The 25076-nt window shown below is 34.9% G+C and overlaps 2 protein-coding genes across 4 annotated transcripts; one reads left to right on the top strand and one right to left on the bottom strand.

The window, feature by feature from the left end:
* Positions 1 to 5328: 5328 nt before the first annotated feature.
* LOC131939596 (uncharacterized) lies at positions 5329 to 23628 on the top strand. 3 transcript variants are annotated; one of them, XM_059297999.1, is made up of 14 exons: positions 5329 to 5453; positions 7800 to 7862; positions 10207 to 10479; positions 11156 to 11283; positions 11730 to 11880; positions 12129 to 12200; positions 12394 to 12585; positions 12839 to 12931; positions 13927 to 14033; positions 14230 to 14437; positions 16422 to 16721; positions 18523 to 18705; positions 19272 to 19619; positions 20325 to 23628. In XM_059297999.1, the coding sequence occupies exons 1-14, from the start codon at positions 5426 to 5428 to the stop codon at positions 20366 to 20368; spliced, it is 2190 nt and encodes a 729-aa protein (XP_059153982.1). In that variant the 5' UTR covers positions 5329 to 5425; the 3' UTR covers positions 20369 to 23628. The 3 variants fall into 3 exon arrangements, with proteins under 3 accessions (XP_059153982.1, XP_059153983.1, XP_059153981.1); XM_059298000.1 differs by having other exon boundaries at positions 7797 to 7862; positions 18526 to 18705; XM_059297998.1 differs by having other exon boundaries at positions 7797 to 7862.
* Positions 23629 to 24108: 480 nt separating this feature from the next.
* LOC131939582 (uncharacterized) lies at positions 24109 to 25056 on the bottom strand. Its single transcript, XM_059297987.1, has one exon. It carries the CDS (start codon positions 25054 to 25056, stop codon positions 24109 to 24111), a length of 948 nt encoding a protein of 315 aa, XP_059153970.1.
* Between the last annotated feature and the right edge of the window lie 20 nt (positions 25057 to 25076).

Raw genomic sequence — 25076 nt, 5'->3', positions numbered from 1 at the left:
ATTACATCTTTTACTTACGTGTGAAATTTCATTTATCTTTCTGAAATAGTACTCAAGTTATAGGCTTTTGGAAAATTCAAAGTGAAAAAGGTACCACTTCCGGTTATCGTAAATCGCTCAAAAAGTTTATTTTGATAAAATGCTTATATATGAAATTTCATCAACCTAGCTGTAACGGTAATCAAGTTATCGTGTTTACACACACAGAGACACACAGACAGACACAGACATACGGACAAGATTACAAAATTGTTTTTCCGCATCAGTGAGGTGTAAAACGTCGAGATTTATCAAAATCTCGATTTTTTTTTTTGGCACGGTTACAAGACTATACTTCGTATATACGAGAAAGTAAAAATGACAAGAGTTATCCTGACATTTATTCTTATATCTTCTCAATGAAAAAAAGGAAATAGCATCAACACAGAGACAAGTGGCACCACAAAAAGTACAACTTTATTTTGAATTCGTTTTTATTTCTTGGTCATAGTATTTTAATTAATGTGTATCTAAGTGGTCAAGTGCCCGATAGGGCATTTCCCGGCAACGCAGGCGCGTCAAATTTGGCACGATGGTGCCTTCGGGCGATAGAACACGAGGGCCGGTGACGGTTGGTCGAAAAGTCCACGGAGAGGGGGTCAATACTGACCTCGACTGACCGGCGCCTTATATGGGCTATATTACGAAAAAACAACTATAGTTGTCCATTAATTTTCAAAAAGTTATTTTTTTACACAAGATTATGGGAGAATACTGTGCCTCCCCCCCCCTCCTCCCCCATTAAAAAAATACTAACAAATACTTGTACTGCCTGATAACTAACCACGTTCTATATGTGCAGCTAGAGACAGGAAATAATAAACATTTAACTTGTTTTATTTAAGGCCAGTTAGACAGAAAATAATAAACATTTGAAATTTTTTAAGTCCTGTGATTCTTTTTTTTTAACCTGAATGTGTAGTCAAACAATGTTCATGACACAATGATAAATATTTACTAAAGATAATGTGTCTACATGTTTTTCTTTCAGAAAGTTATGTTCCATTCTTATTTTTTTCCGCTTATATTTCATGTTATTCAAAATGTTAATAGTTAATATTAGCACAGCTCACTATTTTATTGGGAGCATTAATTAAAGGATTTAAACTTTCCCTTGATTTTGTTTTTAATTTCTGTGATGTTTAAACCTTTTACTATTACTGCGATAATTGGTGGATATTTTCTTAATTTCAGCGCATTAAAATCGGTCAAAGTATAACAAAATGCACAAAAAACTATATTTTCTTTAAATATAATGAAGAACACCTATTTAAATCACTAAAAATGTGGTCCAATTCTTAAATTCCAGTAAAAATATTCAATACAAAATCATGGCGTAAACTTAATTTAAAACTAGTATTGTAAATTATTCTTCAAATATTCCTAGAAAATATACCATTTTAAAACAAAACGAGCTTTGCTAAAGAGCTGTCCAATTTGTCGTCATGATAATCAAAAATTATATTATGCGTGGGGGAGGGGAGCTAAATACATTTAAATTAAAGTTTCCTTTCTCTCTAATAGGGTTAAACGTACTAAACGAATTAGTCTCTAATTACGTTGACCACCCCAGTGACTAAAACAGCACAAGCAATGAACAGCAGCGTGTACCGAAAACAACTTCTAGCGTGACCCTTCTGAGCTATTAAAATTCTTGTTTTAAACGACTGGCTAATCAGAGTCGTCCTATAACGTCCGATATGAACAAGTGTGTTTAGACGAATAGGGCTCGTAGGTCTCGGTCTCTCGAGCTTAAAACTCGAAATCTCTGAGGCCTTGGAGAGAGAAAATTTTCGAATTATATTAAACTATATATTTAAAAATATGATAATTAAAAATAAAAGGCGACTATTTGTTTCTAGGCCTCGATTAAAGGTTTAAAATACATAGAGTATCCACAATGCAACAATTATAAATATTTTTTTAATAATAGAATCAAATCATAGGGTATTCATATTGAAACTACGTTAAGGACAACTTGTTAGGGATTCGAAGGAATAAATTTTAAAAATTTTAGCTGCTTTAAAAATCAAAATTTAACTTCAGCTATACTTTATCCTAAAGGTTAGCCTATATTTTTTTAGTCTATTATAATTGTTTAGATTTTAAACACCCTAACAATAGCGGAAGTAACTTTTCAATATTTTTTTACTGATTTGATAAATATATTCACATTTGGTTTGAAAAATACTACCTGTCAAGTAAAAAAACGAGAAGTAGGTGACCTAGTTACAAGCCCGATATGAATTAAGCTTTGTTTTTTGTTGTGTTTAAAAGCTTATATAGCCTATATTTCACACTTGTTTTTTTTTTTACTTTGTAGCATTACAAAAATTATTAAACATTTAATTCTATATTAAATTTAATGTCTTATTGCATTGTCATTGGACTTTGACATAAGTGTAAAGGCTTGAAACTAATCGGTTTGGAAAAAGTGGGTGAAATTTTGTTGTCAAGTTTTGACATATGACGGATGGACGACATGACAACAGTGTGGGGAATCAAGTTAAATAAATCCATTTATCCAGCCACCCATTGAATGTCACATATTGTATGGTTTAACATCAGTTGTCTCGATTTTAACAAAGCAGTTTGAAAAACATCGTATTTTAAATGTATAAATATTATTGAAAACTATATAATTTCAGAGATCTCAGCCGAACCATTTGGATAAAAATTGATAAAATCTAAAGATATTTGCCTGTTAAAACTAGCTTTACAAAATGTGAACACGTGGGTCATTGTTATTGTATACATATTTTTAAAAAGCTGATTAAAATTTTCTAAAATATTCCTACTGTAATGATTTGTAAATATTCGGTTTGGTATGGCAAATTAACGAACCTTTTGACGCGTTGACGTCAAACGGAAAAGTTCAATGTCGATTGTTTGATGTTTTTTCAACGTTATTTTCACCAAATTAATAACTTATTATTATAAAGTGTTCATTACCAAAATTAATTGTTTCGATCAAAACGTTAATTAGAAATCATGCAACAAATACAAATGTTTTTATTAATATATTTATTTTCCTTCTGGGGTCAAATTAATTAAAATATGAAATAGAAAAAGCTAAACACAAATCACACAAAAATTTTATGGCAATGTTAGAACTTTACTTTACGGGATAAAACAACCTAGGGGAGTTAACTGTTGAATTCTATTTAAGACAATTTAGCGAGTTGTCTTTCTTTACTGCGAGCTTGTTCATTCGAATGTAGACCGACACAAAAGTCGGTCACGACACAGTTGTGTACCTTTGTTGACGTAAGTAGACATTCAAATACCACCTCAACACAATTCTGCCAAGATTTGAACACGATCGATTTTTAAATTTTAAGACGCAAAAATCTGAATTGTAAAACGAATTGCTCTCTTAAGAGTCTGCATTGTGCAAAGGTCCCGTACTCCAGATTTCTCTAATGTAAAGTATTATTCCACTCTGTTGTAGTAACATTAAAACTCTAGAACACACCGTAACAGAAACTCTTATACCACCTGTGTTAAAACTCTACACTCTACACTACCGCATGTGTTAAAATATTCTAACCCATAGTGGGATAAAATAAAATATAAAATATAAAATGAAAGCGCTATACCACGCAGTAACTCCGTGTGGTTTGAATGCCACAGCGCCGGTCTAAAGAAGTTGCGTGCACTGAATGGAACACGACACCGACATGGCAAATATTAGTGCATGAAGTCATTCATCCGTTCAGTGGCGGACTAACCTTCTGACCGTATGACGTTAACTACCAGTTCAGTATGTTAAACAAAAATCTGCACACGTTCAAAAGTTGAACACATTCAGTGTCTATAAGGTTTAGGCCTGTAAGCCAAGAAAATTAGATCTAAGGTAGTTAATTTAGCCAAGACAATATGGCACACACATTTAGATCTAAGGTAGTTAATTTAGCCAAGAAAATATGACACACATTTAGTTCTAAGGTAGTTAATTTAGCCAAGAAAATATGGCACACACATTTAGTTCTAAGGTGGTTAATTTAGCCAAGAAAATGTAGCACACGTTAAGATCTAAGGTTGGTTAATATAAGTCGAGAAATGTGGCACACATTTAGGACTATATTTTAGTCTTATAAGCCAAGCAAATATTGCACACATTTAGGACTAAACTTTAGGCTTACAAGCAAAGCAAATTTTTACACATTTAGGACTAAATTTTAGGCTTCTAAGCAAAGCAAATATGGCACACATTTAGGCCTAAATTTTAGGCTTATAAACAAAGCAAATATGGCACACAATTAGGGCACAGATTCGCGGCTAAGGTCTACAAAACTAGAGTGATGTGTTCTATAAGTATTTATCGATCAATTAAAACTTGGGTATCCTGTCGGTGTGTCACTGCCATTTAATTTACTAATTAATTTACTAATTTATTTTATGATAACACACGGTAAAAATATAGAGTCTAATTAGGATTAAACAATAATGAAAGTTCAATGAATATTCATAAAAATGTGAGCTAATATTTTTATCTATGTATTGGACATATCTTTTATTTTTACCAAAGGTAAAAGATTATAATTTATTCTTTTTTAAAGGAATGTGAAATGGGGAACAAAGACATAAAAATCCTACGCCGAATCCAAGGTATTGACGCATATACACAGACTTAAGTCACAATTTTACTTCCCGGTCCGCTAGCTACACACCCCTCCCCCCGCCACCTCTCACCCCACCGTCACCCAAACGTGACACACACACAAACCTCAAGCCTTGTGACCTACGAGCCCTTTTGTGTGTGAAGCTACGTCGTACACATGTTTTCAAAGGTGTTTCTTTCATTGGAATTGTTTTACCCTTACGTTATTTTAACTGCTAGATATGATTCTCGGGCAACACTTATAGTGGGACCACAACACAAACTAGCTGACAACTGATCACAAATTGAGCATCACTTTCAACTGACAACCTATGACATCTACGTATCACAGAACTCTCTCTGACAGCCCATCTAAGTGAATATATCACAACTCAAGTGATAATTTCCCTTTGTTTACACGTCCATTACCTGTGTATACAAAAACCTGGACATATTTTCGCTCAGTTGTGCACACTCTCACAACCTGTGCCCTCAAAACTACAAATCCGCACCCAGAGGTTGAGCAACTACCTTCACACTGATAATTAAACAACTACCCTAAACGGTTGTATAACTAACCCCTTCTCCTGTAAGTTTATCAAAGAATCCTTTACCTACTGTATTTCTAAAACCTACAAAACCGCCTCTGATATCATATGACATCTTACCCTATATCCTATATCTAGTTGGGCATTTTGGCAGAAAGCCAGTTCTTGTGTTAGCCGAGGTATAGGGGACACCCTTGGTGAAAGGGGACAACTTTAATCATGTATCGACGGATGAATGGGTTGGATCACTTCAAGTTTTGACGGTAAGTGGAATTTCACTTTTTTTTTTACTTTCCGCAGTTGTGTTTCTATTTCATACACAACTTTTCCTTCTCCTGGTGTTACAAATATGTTCATGGTTATTGTTAACACGACAGTAAGGGATTGTGGCAGTCTAGATTTATATATATAAATTAAAATTTTCGATTCTTTGTTCCGTGGAAAATTTCACTATGAGATTTCTGTACGAAAGACTAACCCAGTGGGAAGCAAATTAAATCCTCACCCCTGAATAGTAGAATTAATTAATCAGTCGATTTGTCGACGTTTTACACAAGTAATCGCTGAACAGTTTTTACTTTTTAAGCAGTTGATAACCTTGGCGTCTTAAATCTGTAAATAGATACAATTAAAACCTGATTGAACAGTGTCTTAACTTAATCTAAACCCCATCACAACAACAGACTCGTGTCACAAAATGTGTGTGATGACTTATCTAAACCCCATCACAGCAACAGCCTAGTGTTTATAATGCTGTGTCAACAATCCCCACCATTGGGGCCCGAGGGGGTGGGGGTAGTTAGTAACTATCTCACTATCTAGGATAAGATTTTCACAAACAGTTCACGATGTCTGTCTGTCGCTGACTGTTGTAGAAAGTTTGGTATGTTTGAACATTTGGATTCAACTATTGCTATTTGTTTTCCTTATCTGTTTCACCGCTGTTGGTACTGAAGGAAAGTTTGCTCAATATTTTAGAGACATTCTCGGAGTGTCAGTGAAATGTGTAATGGTATCTCATTCGACGTGTGCCCGTGTCACAAGTAATGCTTAAAGCCCCCGTCGATGTAAGTCTGGTTTAATGCCCCTGTCAAAGTAAGACAGGGTTAATTTCCCTGTCAAGTTAAGTCTGTGTTGACGTCTTTATTAAGTTAAACCTACCCTTACATCAAACTTTAAGCTCCTAATGTTCGACACTAATTGAAAAATACTTTACGACATAGAAGGTTGAACCCGACATTCTAGAGCTGAATAGGCAGTGAGTTTTCTAGAGGAATTAGTCGTCCTAAGCTGAACATTTTATTACGTTAAGCTTACAGATATTAGAACACTGCTCTCTGCTTTACTAAGGGTGTAGGTCCCCACACTCAAGTCATTTGCTTAAAATCACTGGGGAGGTTTCCTTTTCATTCCAAACACATATTGACTGAGCTTTTGTATGAGAAATGTGGGGAGATGTCCATACCAAAGGTCACGTGATGAGGTGTGCAATCACGTGATCATCAACTAAAACTAGTTAGGACAGAAAAATTATCAAATTATTTGAGCCAACCAAAACTCGTGTATCCATTGTACATACTTTATTCTACAGGCTCCATTTTAGCAATGTTGTTTGTTTGAGACTATTTTGTTAGGGCCATTTTGTCGCTGGCCTTCATGTAGCCCCAGTGTTCTGCTATCTCTACGACCATATTGTTGGTTAGGGTTTCAAGATAACATTTTGTATTCTTCAATCCTCGAAAAGTGTATGGCTAACATTTTCTGATGTCATACTCCCCCCCCCCCCCCGTCCCCGTCCCTCCCCCTCAAATAAAATAAAATATTTCTAAAGCTCCTTAAAATCCAGTAGAGTTTGGCACAGCCCGAGGTCTACCGTAAAAAAAAATGTCTCGCTCGATAACTTACCGTGTGTAGAAGTTTATTTATAAACCAGGGGAGAACAAACTGGTGTAAAAAAATTCAATCATGCATAAAACCTTAAACAACCAGGAAGTAAAAGGTGTCAATCATTTAGTCGTTGTCTGTATATCGCTGCCCTGTTTTATTGGGTTGACTATAATAAATTAATCATTTGCATCAGAACTAGAACAGGAGCACACGTGTGCACTATTTTTTTTTATTCACTAGTGTATTGTGTCTTCATATACTTCCTTGTATTTTAAGTTAGATGAATGTTGACCCAAGAAATAATTTTTAAACTTTTAAGTGGGTAAAACGATTTTTTTTTCTTTAATATAACAACATGTTATTTTTAACGTGAAATATGTAAGTTCATATTGTTGAGTTTTGGGTAAGATCTAACTAAAAACAAATGTAAGTATCCTAATTTTTATAAAACAAACGGATTAATGGTATGATGTCATTAACAATTGCACTATCATTAAGAAGATAATTTATGTCCGGGAATCATGATTTTTTTTTTCTATTTTACTTACCTGACCAAAATCTATTAAATAATAGAGACTGTTTAAGGGGTTTTGTTGTTTTTTAATTTCCCACTTCATCTCTTGAAGATATCAAAAGTTTGAGAAAATGTTACGTCATCACAATAATTTAACATTGAAGGCTGTTTAATTAATCTTATTATGTTTACATTTGATTTCCAGCAGATATCCAGTTTGAGAAAATGTTTTGGCGACTCCTGTGTCTGACGTTGTTCTGTCATCACGTATGTAAGTAATGGACGTTTACACCACACACACAAATTTGTAATCGGTAAACTAATTAATTTGGATTAAAGTTGGGCAATTAGAATTTTAATTAATGTGGAGAGGCGACGAGAAGATATCGATACCAAGAATTTTTACAGCTGATCGATTTGTCTTTAAGATATACTAGACTACCCGTTATCCAGTTAGGTAACTGTGGGTTTCGAGGGTAATCCATAAATGACCTTACGTCTGTCACTTATCATCACAAAATAACCACAAATAACACCGATTCCGGCTGAGCATGGGTCTGACCACACTATCCCTTCATATACTAACGTCACATGTGACTTACTCAACTCTACTTCGTCTGCCCAGTGTCCCGCCAAGTTTCAGACATGTTTTTATCGTTTAAAAAACCATTCCGCCCGAGCATGTCTCTGACCACACTATCCTTTCATATGCTGAGGGCAAAGAAACAGGTTAACTTCACCTGCCCTGTGTCCCACGAGGTCCCAATAGGCAACTTCATAATTCACGTTTAAAAAAACACAAATCGAAACAAACAAATTAACTTTCTCGTGATGTGTCTCGAACCCGTACCATTACACTACCATCTTAGCTATATGGGCACTGACTAATCAACGTAGAATTAGTCATATACTGTACAGCAAAGTACTAAACCAGTTACGCGAATAGGGCCTATTATTTTAAATTTAATTTGGGGCCTATATCCCAAATTAGCCATTTCCATAGCCAAACAAACAAAGATTTATACAAAATAATTAAGGCCTGAAATAATTTAGTATATAGATTTTAGTTCTAGATTCTAGATGTAGAATTTACGTTAAGTCTAGATCTATATGTAGAATTTACGTTGAGTCTAGATTCTAGTTTTTGTCGTAACTCTGGATCCTAATCTAGAACCTAGATAGATAAATCACATGCATTCTCGAATTAGATGATCATTGAAGCTAAACAAAGATTTATATAAAATAATTAAGGCCTGAAATAGATTCTAGATCTAGATGTAGAATTTGCATTAAGTCTAGATCTAGAATAGGGCTGGTAAGTAGGTCACCAACCAGTTATATGGCTCAAGCAGGTTTTATTGAGCCGTAGTACTGGTTGGTGACCTACTTACCAGCCCTATTTACGTTAAGTCTAGTTACCTAGATCTAGATCTAGAATTCTTCCTTCGACAGCGGATCTGTAGATCTAGAGAAATGTATTGTATACTAAAATAAAAAACGAACTGTTAAAATTTGATAATAGTGTTGAAACCTAAAAAATAGCAAACAGACGCATCGTTAAAGCTATAGCCGACAGAAATTTAGCTATAAAATGCGCTATAGTTTTGAATCGGCAACACAATCTTCGATGGAAGCCGCCATTGTTGATATAAAAAGTAAATAAATCATGTGACGTCACTATTCACTCTAGGTAAAGTCATTGTTCTGAACTTTTATAATTAGTGTGGTTAATCTACCAATGACTAAATCAATAAATTAAATCAATTTGTGATTAGCAGTCTGTCTGAAAACATAAGTTGTTCTCTACCTAATTACTATTTTATAGCTGTACACATAGTGCAGATTCTCTCCTGTAACCTAACGGACAAACAAACAAACAAAACAATAAATATTCAAACATGTAAACAAACTTAAGTTTTGGTAGTATATAGATAGATATATAGATAGATAAGTATCTATCAAGCAAAGATTAATTTATAATTTGAATATATTTTGTCCGAGTTAAACATCGATAAGTCTTGTCGGCTGATGTGGTCATGATATTGTAAAGTTTAACACCTATCTGTGTATCATTAGTTTTAGTGAGTATGGAACAAAACATTTACAATTATTTGCATTTGAATTTGGAGTTGTCAAATGGTCTTAACTTCATGCAAAGCACAATTTTTCTGAATGTGGAACTGTCAAATGGTCTTAGCTTTATGTCAGTTTCTCTGAAAGTGGAGTTGTCCTACACATGGATTAATGTGCATACTTCTGAACAAACTCGTAGAAATTTAAATTGTTCGCCTCAGATAAAGTACTAGCGTTTTGGTAGCTTGTAATGTATACGAAATTCAACATTACACCGTCTTTGTGATATTTACCCTGAATTCGAAATATCAATTATCAGTTAACTTATTTATTCCGAAAATAATTTATCAAATGACTACGTTCAAGAACGATTCTAGTCGTTTGACACATGAAACTCTTATTTTTATTAAGATGAAGACTATACGCTACCAGCATGCAACAAAATCACTTTATAATATTTTTAGTTGCTTCTCTTCACTAAATGTGTTAAACCTAGTGAACATTTGATGTAACATTCACACACTTACTGTCGTCCCCTGCAGATGCAACTAATCAAGTGTGTGTAAAAGAAGGAAATGCACAGACGTTAACATGTGCACTGCCTGCATCATGGCAGAATGTCACGTGGCAACTTGGTGGTGGGGTACAGGTGGAGTGTACACAAGACGGTACCTGCACCAATAGTCCCGGCTGTCAGATCTCTAACACCGCAACCACCAGCCAGCTGACCATAAGCAGTGTCCAGAGAGGTCTCAGCCTCGTGACTTGTCTAGTGAACGCCCAGCTTGTTGCTACCTGGAACCTGACGGTGTACGGTAGGTGTTGCTCATTTCTAGACGGATTTATAGTTAACATTCATTGGTATCAAAAGGATATTTTTTATCATTTTATAGTTAACAAATATAGAACATCAATTTGGTATTAACAATTATAAACGTCTTTCGTGATGCGCATAAAATTTTGAAAATATTACATCGTACAGCAGAATCAATACACACTTACCAATAGCTTTCTATAAATGTCATTGTAAAATTATTTAAGTCTCACAGTAAAGCACTTATTGCAAATGAGCTTGGAGTGTTATAATAATAAGAGTTACAGAAACAGTTTTGTGTAACTTAAGGTCTTGAAAGATTTAGAACAAAATGGTTTATTGGTATGAAAAGTGGAATAATTAAGATTTGGGCAATCGATTTATATATATATATATATATATATATATATATATATATATATATATATATATATATATATACATACATATATATATATATATAAATCGATTTATATATATATATAAATCGATATATATATATATATATATATATATATATATATATATATATATATATATATATATATATATATATATATATATATATATGTGTGTGTTTGTGTGTATGTGTGGATGTGTGTGTGTGCGAGTGTGTGCAAACATGTTTATATATAAATATAAAATCAAACCTAATCATATGTACCTTTGATGTACAGCCGCACCATCGTCCATGATGTGTACACCAATTACTTTAACCAACGGTAACTCACAAATAAACTTCGCGTGCAGCGTGCAGGGAATCTATCCCATGAAACCCCAGCCCATTTGCTTCATCAGCCACCAGGTACAAGAGGGTTTCCTGTTCGACTGTTTTATTTTTTTATTTTGTGTGTCTTGTTCGCCGGTTTTTTTTGTTGTGTGTCCTTTTGAGCTGTTGCTTGGTGTCTTCTTTTAGACTTTCTCTGTCGGCAGATCAGCAGCTCCTAATGCACTGACTATTTTAATTACCGTCCTTTATTTTTAAACGTTCACTAATACACTTTTGGAGTCCTAAGCATCTCCACAGAATTAATGGCATAATTTGCATCTATCCCCATCATGACCAACGCCTCCTTCATAGTTCAAACAGACATACCATATCATACGATCAACTATGCAGATGAAGAAGAGTATTCAATTCAAATCATAACTTTACAATTGCAGTTATTCTTATGTATTTAATTTCATTGACACTTTACGGACAGTGGTCATTCTTTATTGTCTGCTGTCATCTTCAAACTTCATCTACAGAAAACCGGCAACGTCTTAAATGGTACCCTGTCGATCACCGTACAAAATGACAAGGTTACCTGTACTTATGTTCAGAAACTGAACACCCTGCTACCAAGGGACGAACAGTTCACCATGATCATCGCCCCAAACGTCTGTGGGGCAGATCCAGGTAACCAGATGGCATCTTCCAGATAATTATATCTTTTGTTGTCTGTGTTGTGCATTCGTTCAAAATGTATACTTTTTAAAGAGAGAAAAATTGAGAACAAATAAATTTACCTTGAAGATTTTATTTTTTCTATTAACATATACTAAGTCGACAAGTTACATTGTCAAATGACCTTTGTACGAGAAAACGTTGATTGCATTTTGATTACAACACACACGAAGTATTTAATATGTAAATGTCCCTTACAGTGACCAACCCAAATGCAACCATTGTAGCCGCGGATATCGGGGTCACCTACATCAGCGATGTCGTCAGCTTAAGTAAGATGGACTCTTTTCTTTAAACTATCTGTTTTCATTTCCAATCTAATTATCTGTTTCAATATTCTAATTTAATCAAAGATTACAATAAGATATTTTATTAATTTAGTTTAATCATTTATTTCAATCATATAGTCTCAGTTTCACGCACTTTATCTTTCATTGTCATGCCAATATCTCTGCACGTCAACAGGACTTCCAACGGTCAAACCTGTAACTTGCCCCAGCGTGGGGGTGAAGGCTGGAGAGATGGTCAGCTGCACGTGCTACCTGGATGACCCAGGATATCCTCCAGGAAAACCCAGATGGTATTCCAACAATGGAGCCGTCCCTTCGACTGGCAACAATACGGAACAGGTTCTGTCCATACAGATGACATCAGGCGGTAAATATTTTTTTCTCTAAATAATTATTTGAATCATACCATAGGTTACTAAGTTAAATACAACATATCAATGTTAAATTTTGAATTGAAAATGTATTGTTTGAATTTTATTTTTAAAAATAACAGCTTGTACAAAAGTACCAAAGATTAAAGAAATCACAACAAATAACATTTATTTAATAAACTTATAATATTATTATCTTAGTATTTTATTAATAAAATACCTAATAATTTGATTGATGAACATTCACAGATCAGAACCCTGTCTATGTATGTGATGTTGATACAGTTCTACAACGTAATTACCCGATCATCAGTTCCAATAACTTTTCGCCCAAACCCATTTGTAAGTGAAAGCCCTATTCATAAATCAATTGTAATTTAAAATATTCAGTATTTTTTAGTTGGCGACTTCAATGAAAGCTTACTTAGCGGTGTATGGTTACAATTTAAAATGAGGCTACTTCATTCTCAGAATTGTGCTGCAGTGGATCCCGGGCCACTGCCAGATCCAGGGTAACGAGATCGCAGACCAGCTGGCAAAAATTGGGGGAAAGAAACCACAACCGGAAATTTCGCTACACCCAAAAGAAATAAAAAGAATAATTAAAAACAAACAAACGCAAATGTGGTCTGTCACACACCCTCACTTCATTAAAGACGACGGCTATTACAATTTAACACGAAAACAACAATACATAATCTTTCGACTTAGAACAGGCCACAACAGACTAAATCAACACATGCGCAAAAAACTGAAGGTTGGGTGTAGCGAAATGTGCCCTTGTGGCAAGACCCCGGAAAACACGGAGCACGTACTCCAGGAATCTACTCTGTTTAGCCAGGCAAGAGGCAGACACTGGCCCCAGCCCACCCCACTCAGGGAAAAATTATATGGGACACCTGACAAACTGGAAACCACAGTCCGGTTTGTCCACGAAGTTGGACTTGTTGTCTGAATCCTCCACCATATTCAAAAATTAAGAACGAAGAAGAGGAAGAAGAAGATTCGTTAAAAAACAAACTGAAAACAAAAAAAAAAATTAATTACTCAAATTAACGTGCATTACGTATGTTTATCTGGTCCAAAAATTCATATTGACCTCGCCATCTAACATATAAACATTCAGATTTTTTTTCGAAAGTTATGGTTCACAAAATGTCTTGGTAAGTATTTCTAAAATGAATCCCAGGTGATTTTTACCGCAGATGGTTTGACCACAGTACCGCTAGACCAACCCGTTCCATTGACAAATGTGATACGACTGGTGTTAACTTTATCTTAAATTTTTGTACAGCCATAAATGTAAATCTGAATAAGTCATTTTTCTCTGACTTTAGTTGGACCAGATGCTCTACTCATGTCCCTGACACCATCGACTGGTTCGTATGATTCCTGTCCAGATTCGTCTGGTATCACAATCACCTGTCAAGTTCCCAAAAACAAGGTTAAACGCTATTTTAATGCTAAAATTACTTAACGGTACAAAATAAACAGCTTTCTTTCATTTTCTGTTTATGCTTAGAATACAATTTCTCAAAACAAATGCACGATTACATTTTTACCAAACTGTATATGAGAGTGTGTTGTTTATTTATGTATATATAAGTAAGATAACCAACGTTGATTTTTTTCTTTCCAAGACGAGTACACCTCCATTGTTTACGATTTGGCAAGGTCCAAAAAACATTTCGGCGCCAACAAAAGGCCAACTCAACGGTGTTGAACTCTATAGTTACCAGATGACTGTCGTCAATACCTCATCCGGCCAGCAGACGTTCTCTTGTCGGGCCGAGAACCCAATCTACCCCGAGATGGTTCAAAAACAGGATCAATCGATCAACATTAGAGGTTAGCTTTATGGTAAATCTATATACATAAGAGCTCAGTTTCATGATGAATCTATCTACATCAGATGTTACTGTTACACCTGTATCACGCGTTTCTTAATGAACATGGCTCGTTCACTCGTCTGATGCAGTTAATAGAGCTAGGATAATAAATGAATAAACAACACCCGATAAAATAATTACTAACTATTAAAGGTTTTTATTTACAGAAATTTTGAATTTATTAACAACTTACAACGAAAATAATAATTTAATTTATAAAGTAGGAACACTAGTAAATTTAACACGACAGGTTCGGCTTTACTCAAACGGCGAGGGCTAAAACGTGAAAATAAGTGAAATTCTCCTTATTTGAGCTATATATCAAAAAAAATACTGTTGCCGAACGATTCTCCCCCCCCCCCCCCCCCCCCCCCACCTTGACATTTTGTGAGGTCATAGAAAAATGCCTATGGATGTCAGAAAAAACTCGCCGTATCCGGGAAAAATCAGGTCAAAACTGTCCAGTCGTATTTCCCTATATAATCTGTAATTTATGGGGAAAAACAGGGTAATTTCAACAAAGCTTTTAGGTTACTTAACCTCTGTACATCTGGCTAATTGTTTTTCATGCACCTCGATAGATGGCTAGGCCGTATGGAAAAGGTGTCGGTCAGACACGACGAGGGCTAAAAGATATGCGCGAGTGAAATTCTCCATATATGAGTTAAATAAAAAAAATGTATAGCCGAACGACTTGCTGCCCCCATGAAATTTTGTGAGGTCGTAGATAACGCCTATTTTTAGTGACCCCCCGCGGATATTTCTACGACCTCAGGAGTTATGATATTTGTATTTATTTTTTATAAAAACAGTACTATGTTTATTAAAGGAAATATGGCCTCTGGTCAGTTAAAACAGTGTTCCGGGGTCTCCCGTGAGTAGTACCATTTTTTCTAAAACTCTGGAGTTTCAAGAGTTTTCAAAAGGTTCCTACGTCGGAATTTATTTCGATATATAGCTCATATAAGGAGAATTTCACTCGCGGTCATTTTTTAGCCCTCGCCGTGCGAGCAGAGACTGACTGAATAGATTATCCATTAGGCCGATTCATTTACCCAGATTTGTGGAAAAAAAATGAGCCAGATGTACAGAGCAAAAGTACCTAAACATTGTTTTGAAAGTAGTCATCCTTTTTTTTACCAAATTAACAATGTTTATGTAGCGAATTCGGACCGGTCACTTCTAAGGCCTTTCGAAGTTTTTCCGAAGAAATCATGTTTTTTTTTTTTTTTTTTTGCTTTCCCCGAGGGTCGGGCTACGACCTCAGGAGTTATGAAAAGGTTCCTACGTGGTAATTTTTTTTCAATATATAGCTCATATAAGGCTCCGATTTGTAGAGGTCAGTTTTGACCCCTTCTTCGTGGAACACGGCCGACCGGCACCGGCATCCGTGTTCCGTCGGCCAGAGGCAGAAGCCTGCCATATTTGAAGCGCATACGGCGCCGGGAAATGCCCAGTCGGACTACTGACCAATTTGCTTGATATATATATATATATATATATATATATATATATATATATATATATATATATATATATATATATATATATATATATATATATATGCCCTTTTATAGGGAGTTCATTGATAGTTATATGTTCTATAACATAAGATTTTCGTCGTTGAATGACCAAGCTTTTATTTTTAGTCATGACAGCGTATAGTTTTTTTGAGGTTACACCAATTTAAATTTATTTTTATATTTTAGTGCATTTTCATTTGTAATTTTTTTATCATTTGTGAAAAAATAAAAGCCTATTTCCTTAATTGTTTTTTTTTTATGTGAGCTTAGTTAGTCTGTATTTCATAGAGCTACAACTTTCGGTTTGTGGATGTCAAAAACGCCGAGTAGCGTTAGATTTAATGCTTTGAGACGTTATCTTTACTGCTAAACACAACAAAAACAAACAAAAATAAAATGCACTAATATTTACACTTCCAGCTCCGTTAGAGACAGCTCCCTTGATAAAAACTGACAAACACCCTGCAAGATCTGGTAAATTTGACGCCGAGGTGAGTGTTGGTGACATGCTTGATGTCACTTGTATCGTGGATGGCGGGGTGCCCAATGAGTACGACATATACCTGGTCTGTCCGTCCAAAACAAACACGGCGAAGGGATACCAAGTCATCAACAGGGTGGAGGTGACTCAAGAGACTTACGGTCTTTCCTGTGTGTGTGGAGCTATGCACGTCACTGGCTGCTACAAGCTGAAGTCAACGATGACGTTCGTTAAACCAGGTGAGTACTGAAAGATGATCTTGTAGCGAATGCAGATAAGATGCTGGTAATTTACACTTTAACCACGTTTACTTGTTTAAAACAGCAAGAGTATCAAAATTAGCATTTTTCTATATATTTATTATTTGTTCATTTAACTAAAAGAATTATTTTTTATTATTTAATGTGTATTTAGCATTTTCTATATTTTTATCAGTTGTTCAATACACAGTAAATAAAGAAATATAATTTTTAGTTAAACGGTTCACTATTTAAGTTTTCCATATACATATATATATATATATAATAAGATATATATATATATATATATATATATATATATATATATATATATATATATATATATATATATATATATATATATATACGAGAAAAATGGCCCGTTGAGGAAGGATACCAAAATCACCACCTTAATTCAATTTAACCGGAATCGAAAAATGACATTGAAAACGGATTTGTATCCAGAATCGGTACTTTAATTTATACAAAAATTAGTCATAGGCCTATCCCTGAACCATGCACCTAGTCTCATTCATGACAAAAGTCGCATTTAGAGTTTCTTTCAGGCAACTCTACTAGGGAGGAGGGGGCTCCGCCCCCCCCCCCCCCCCCACACCCCAAAACATGTCTACCGTCCCATCAACGAAATATAATTATATAATTTGTCCAGTGTCGGCCCCCTCCCTGAAAATTCTACCCCGCCCCCCCCCCCCCAAAATGCAAGTACCCCCACCCCTCACCGGGGAGGAAAAGGTCTGAAAGAAACACTGGTCGCATTTGTAGATCATACAAACTTAAGGAAGAACCTGGGCGGGAAAGAGATGCATGAAAAAAACTGTGTACGCTAAACACTTTTTAGATTAGAAAAAGTTCCCCCCTCCGTGGAGAAAAAAGTCTGAAAGAAACACTGGTGTCGCGCTTAGCCACTGCCCGAAGATTTGCATAAAAGAAACTGCAAGCAAACCACTTTTTTAGATTAGAAACATTAATTAGGCGGTAATTTTATTATAGAGTATCGATGAAGAAATTTCTTTTGAGTTGGGGGGGGGGGCTTAGACGTTCTTTCGCGAGGTTGGGGCTTTGCCCCTACCTGCAGAATTGTATGAATGAAACTCTTCACGCCAACCACTTAGATTAGACAAAATTGCCTTTTTAATTCAATGTTTACTCGAGAATCAATGACGTCATATTACTGTGTGCACTCTCCGGCTTGATACTATTTTCAACTATATGCTAAATGTGACGTCATATTTCGCTTCCGTTTAACTATGCATGTTTTTAAGTTGCTTGTGTTTTCTCTATAGAGTTCTTGTCAGATACATAGATAGATAGACAGAGACATAGATAGATAGATACATAGACAGACAGCGAAACTATTATATATATATATATATATATATATATATATATATATATATATATATATATATATATATATATATATATATATATATATATTGAATTGAAATTATATTTTATTATTTAATGTGTATTTAGCATTTTTCTACATTTTTATCATTTGTTCAATACACAGTAAATAAAGAAATATAATTTTTAGTTAAACGGTTTACTATTTAACAGTTCTCCATATACACATATATATATATATATATATATATATATATATATATATATATATATATATATATATATATATATATATATATATATATATATATATATATATATATAGGTATATATATATATATATATATATATATATATATATATATATATATATATATAAGGTGTTATTTAAACTTTCCGCTCGATTCAACATTTGTGTTTTTGTGTATTTCAGCAGACACCAAGTTGTATATGATTATTGGTCTGTCGTGTGGCGGTGGTGTGGTTCTAATCGTCGTCGTTGTGGTGGCCATCGCCTGTTGGAGATACCACTCTAAGAAAGCTGACGAGCGCATCAACAAGGATCTCGTTGGCTATGATAGGCCTCATGCAATTGGTTCCAATGGCAATCCGTATAGTAAGTAATTTAAAGTTACAGTTTTTGACACAGATACTTATGTTCGTGTTATTTATGTGCTAATCCAGAGGATTCGAGTTATGCTGTGTATATAGGTCATCAAAGAGAAAACACACACAACAACACCCGTACATCTTCAGTTTCTTCCGTCAACAGAGTTTCCATCAGGCATCTCCTCGCCCCCCCCCCCTACCCCTCCCCCCCCCCCCGAAACGAAATAGAATTTATACAGAAAATAAATACTTTTGCCAGTGTCCGCCAACCCCCCCCCCCCTCCCCCCGGAAATTTAGTCCAAGTACTGTATGAAGCAGAAAACACAACCAATATTACCCAGCTCTTCATCAACGTTACACAACAATAAATGCCCCACACCAATAATAGTAAATCTCATGCGTTCCATAAATGTCATGTGTTTCGTAAATGTCATGTGTTTTGTAACTGTCATGTGTTCGTAAATGTCATGTGTTTCGTAAATGTCATGTGTTTTGTAACTGTCATGTGTTCGTAAATGTCATGTGTTTTGTAACTGTCATGTGTTCGTAAATGCCATGTGTTTCTGTTACAGTTGACCCCACGCATGAGGAGGAGGTCTACGATGAACCAACGCCTGATGAAACCCCGAACTCTCTCGATCCTGACTACCTCCCTACTGTAGACTACCCATATCCGCAGAACTATCCATATTCACTGAGCCAGAACTATCCATATCCACAGAACTACTCTGATGGATCTTTTGATCCTAAAAACTACGATAAATTTAACGGATCAATCACAGATTTCTATCGACCCTTCAATCCATCTGATTACAGCCAATCGAACTATAACCAATCGAACTACAACCAATCAATGACGTCAGGCCGTCAAGCTAGCAACGGATCTGTACCGTACACCGTCGCTTGGGGACACCGACCATGTAAATATCATTTTGTTTTCTTTAAGTTGGTAACACCGCCCATATAAATATCATTTTGTTTTCTCTTTGTTGGGGACAACGCCCATGTAAATATAATTTTGTTTTCTTAAAGTTGGGGACATCGCCCATGTAAATATTGTTTTCTTAAAGTTGAGGACACCGCCCATGCAAATATACTTTTGTTTTCTTAAAGTTGGGGACATCGCCCATGTAAATATACTTTTGTTTTCTTAAAGTTGGGGACACCGCCCATGTAAATATTGTTTTCTTAAAGTGGAGGACACCGCCCGTGTAAATATTTTGTTTTCTCTGTAGCATGGTTGACTCTCAAACTAAACGTTTTATTTTGTTTTCACAATCTCTCTAAATAGTAAATAGTATTATCATAATACTATTATGTAAAGAGCAACTTTACCGTATCTAGGTCGATGCTAATAGCCCCTAGTATGTGGGCCATCCACAAATATTGCTCATATTAGCACAGTGTATGGATAATTAAACCTTTGTAAGAGTTAAATAAACATGGTATGAAGCAATTTAGATTTTAAAAATATCATTAGTATTTCTTATCAACGATTGCAGAATTGCTTTCATTCTAGCATCGTAACAATCCTTTATTTTAACATTACTTTAAACAAGTCCAATCAACAGTATCTTGACAAATAGACCTATATTATTATATTTTTAAACTTTTCTCTCCTCCAGTACCCCCCAACAAACCGGAAGCAGATTATCTTCAGATGCTCTGAATCAATTGTCGGCCTGATCCAAATAGATGAGCTTCCATGACATAAATGCAACATGATTTTATCATTTTATTTACTATCACGTAAAGTTCAGAAAACCTGCATCAAATTAGGGAGTTTGGAGTATTAATGGATCTTTTTTTTTAAACTGTGTATTAGAAATGTGTATTCATGTATAGCATAGTTTAACATACTAATTGTAACCGATAGGTTGTTTTTTACACTTATGTTTCCTTAATATCGTAATGTTTGTAATACTAACGTTGAGCTTGTTACACCGAGAAGACAATTGTGTGATGGTGGCAGACACCACGGTTAAAACTGAACTTGTTTTATTTATTTTTTGCTAGGGGGATGTACAGAGGGACAGCTGGAAATAGATGAGGAACTCAATTCAGTTAATTTATCTTATTTGATGACAAAGTGCAGAAGTGTACAAGACAATTATGGATCACTATATTATCTAACTTTTTACAGTGAACGGTACAATTCCTATCTTGTCAACAACAATACAAATGACTAGAAAAATAAAGGGAACTCCACTATACATGCAATAAAATGGTATGGAGACCTGCATTAGAGTACAACGATTTAATTTTAAAATTTCTCTTAAATAGCCTGGCGATATCTTTAAAAACAAGTGTGCAGTACGTTAGCTTCTTCTTTTTTTAAAAGTTGGACTATCCAGTCTGTCTTGTTACACTCTCGTTCTAATGTTGGTTTTTAATGGACCCAAACAAGAATAGTTTCGAAAAATACATTCAACATTTTTAAAAAATCTTTTGCGATTTTTATTAAAATAAATGTGGTAATAGAAACTTTTGTTATGTTTTTGTTGGACTTTACCTTAAGATTGGGTGTACTTGAAGTATTCAGTATCTTCGGTAACATATTTTTTTTTAAATTAATTTATTACTGCAAATGTAAATAAAAATGCATGACTCGTTCATGTGTTTTAAAAAATATACTTTTATTTTAAAATTGTACCAACAATATTTTGAGTACTAAAAACTACAATGTGGTGTTACAGAAGATCGATCACGGGGCTTCTGTACAGCCAATCGATGTGTGTCTTATGAGCGTGAAACTTCAGGTTACAACTTAGGTTTGCTAAAAATAAACAGGAATGTAACCTTAACACACACACAAATTTCAAGTTCTCTGCACTTGCAACTTTTGTTTGATTCCAAACATAACAAAACTTTTGAAATTTTTACAAGCTGCCTAAGCTTTTTTAAATGTATTTTTACGTCGAGGTGGAGACAAATTTGACAAAAACACATTTTTATCTATGTCAACAATACTGATAAAACACGTCTCTTCAAACTATAGTTGTCCATTGATTTTCGAAAAAAAATTTTTTTACACACTATTGTGGGAGAATGCCGTGTGCCCCCCCCCCCCCTCCCCCATTTAAAAAAATACTAACAAGTACTTGTACTGCTTGACAACTAACCACCTTCTATATGTGCAGCTGGAGACATGAAATAATAAACATTTGACTTGTTTTATTTAAGGCCAGTGAGGCAGGAAATAATAAACATTTGACTTGTTTTATTTAAGGCCAGTGAGGCAGGAAATAATAAACATTTGACTTGTTTTATTTAAGGCCAGTGAGGCAGGAAATAATAAACATTTGACTTGTTTTATTTAAGGCCAGTGAGACAGGAAATAATAAACATTTGACTTGTTTTATTTAAGGCCAGTTAGACAGGAAATAATAAACATTTGACTTGTTTTATTTAAGGCCAGTGAGGCAGGAAATAATAAACTTTTGACTTGTTTTATTTAAGGCCAGTTAGACAGGAAATAATAAACATTTGACTTGTTTTATTTAAGGCCAGTTAGACAGGAAATAATAAACATTTGACTTGTGTTATTTAAGGCCAGTTAGACAGGAAATAATAAACTTTTGACTTGTTTTATTTAAGGCCAGTGAGGCAGGAAATAATAAACTTTTGACTTGTTTTATTTAAGGCCAGTTAGACAGGAAATAATAAACTTTTGACTTGTTTTATTTAAGGCCAGTTAGACAGGAAATAATAAACATTTGACTTGTTTTATTTAAGGCCAGTGAGGCAGGAAATAATTAACTTTTGACTTGTTTTTTTTAAGGCCAGTTAGACAGGAAATAATAAACATTTGACTTGTTTTATTTAAGGTCAGGTAGACAGGAAATAATAAACATTTGACTTGTTTTATTTAAGGCCAGTTAGACAGGAAATAATAAACATTTGACTTGTTTTATTTAAGGCCAGTTAGACAGGAAATAATAAACATTTGACTTGTTTTATTTAAGGCCAGTGAGGCAGGAAATAATAAACTTTTGACTTGTTTTATTTAAGGCCAGTTAGACAGGAAATAATAAACATTTGACTTGTTTTATTTAAGGCCAGTTAGACAGGAAATAATAAACATTTGACTTGTTTTATTTAAGGCCAGTTAGACATAAAATAATAAACATTTGACTTGTTTTATTTAAGGCCAGTGAGGCAGGAAATAATAAACTTTTGACTTGTTTTATTTAAGGCCAGTTAGACAGGAAATAATAAACTTTTGACTTGTTTTATTTAAGGCCAGTTAGACAGGAAATAATAAACATTTGACTTGTTTTATTTAAGGCCAGTGAGGCAGGAAATAATTAACTTTTGACTTGTTTTTTTTAAGGCCAGTTAGACAGGAAATAATAAACATTTGACTTGTTTTATTTAAGGTCAGGTAGACAGGAAATAATAAACATTTGACTTGTTTTATTTAAGGCCAGTGAGACAGGAAATAATAAACATTTGACTTGTTTTATTTAAGGCCAGTTAGACAGGAAATAATAAACATTTGACTTGTTTTATTTAAGGCCAGTGAGGCAGGAAATAATAAACTTTTGACTTGTTTTATTTAAGGCCAGTTAGACAGGAAATAATAAACATTTGACTTGTTTTATTTAAGGCCAGTTAGACAGGAAATAATAAACATTTGACTTGTTTTATTTAAGGCCAGTTAGACAGAAAATAATAAACATTTGAAACGTTTAAGCCCTATGATTCTTTTTTTAAAAAACCTAAAATGTTTAGTCAAACAATGTTCATGACAAAATGATACATATTTACTAAAGATGATGTGTCTAAATGTTTTTCTTTCAGAAACTTATGTTCCATTCTTATTGTTTTCCTCCTATATTTCATGTTATTCAAATTGTTAATAGTTGACATGGATGTATCACAGCTGACAATATTATTGGGTGTATTAATTAAAGGATTTAAACTTTCCCTTGATTTTGTTTTTAATTACTGTGATTTTTAAATCTTTTTCTATTACTGCGATAATTGGTGGATATTTTCTTAATTTCAACGCATTAAAATCCGTCAAAATATAACAAAATTAAAAAAAAAAACTATTTTCTTTAAACATAATGAAGAAAACCAATTTAAATAACTAAAAATAAGAAGTGTATCGTGTTAACTAGAATATGTGACATCAATTGCCAACATTAGAGTGCACAATTCTGGTCCTGATCGCATTGTCTCAACCGCCCAGTCGCTGGCTTAAGTCACATGTGGAGCCAGAAACAACCCGCGTCTTGTGTTGTGTCTAAGGGTCAGCCCGTACATGGACAACACCTCAGGGGGTGACCATCACACCTTACCCCCATTGAGGCAGTGTTACAGTCACATAAAACTTTTATAAAAATCGCATAACACTTGAGTCATCATCACTGACTAAACATCACATAACACTTATACACATCACTAACAGCCTTTCAAACAAGCCTTACTTCCCTGCTCATTGTTTTTCGTTTCCTTCAATGTTTCGGAGTCACGATTCGGCAACATATTTAACAGCGTTGACTTGAACTTTGAACTCATAAAGTAGAATATGAAAAGATGGAAGGAAGAATTTATGAAGTCAAGCAGAAGGCTGACCCAGAAAATGTTGTTGTAGTAACGGAAGGTGTAGATTTCTTTCTCACAGAGCATGGCCAGGTAGTGTATGACCCGCGGCAGCAGGTTGGTGATGTACATAAGAATGACCACCAGCAACATCTTCATCACCTTCCGCTCTCTCCTGCTCATCCCGGCGTGCCTGGGGTCCACTTTTACCACATGTTTTGCTGACAGAAATCCTTGTCTCTTTTCTGAAGATTTCCTAAGGTGGTATGATATGATAAAGGTACTGAGGATCATCACTGTTAAAGACACCACAGGAAACAAAAATCCCATAGAGGAGTTGACTTCCATGTAGAGGGGACCCAGATATTTGTAGTAGATTTGAGAGTAGCCGTACACAGCAATTGTAGCGTTGAACTCGTGGCTGAATACCCAGCTATATTCGTAAAGAAGAATGACAGGGATGAGTGATCCAAATACAACAGTAGATAGAAGAATGCAGATCATTAATGTTCTGCTTGGAGTAAGGACTGACCTCACCGTGAAAGGAATGCTGACACACAGCGAGCGCTCGATGGAGACATAGGTCCCCATCATGTAAGACACACTGCCGGCCACTAGCTGCACTTTGACAACGGTGCTTATCGTGATGTTCTGCCACGACTTGCCCATGGCGGGCGAGAAACAAGAAATGGGGCCATAGAGGCGGTGGACGGCGCCGGTCAGCACCCTGACCAGATCCCAGAACTTAATGCATGCCATGCTGATGTTGACGGTGTCCTTGAACCCCATGCGGGCGAAGACTGCCATGTCGACAAAATGTTGTGACA

Source organism: Physella acuta, unplaced genomic scaffold, assembly GCF_028476545.2.
Source record: "Physella acuta isolate Inbredline_101_S28 unplaced genomic scaffold, ASM2847654v3 ptg000284l, whole genome shotgun sequence".
Taxonomy (NCBI): Eukaryota; Metazoa; Mollusca; class Gastropoda; family Physidae; genus Physella; species Physella acuta.
The sequence above is the reverse complement of the archived record's forward strand: the minus strand, read 5'-3'. Positions and strand labels throughout refer to the sequence as shown.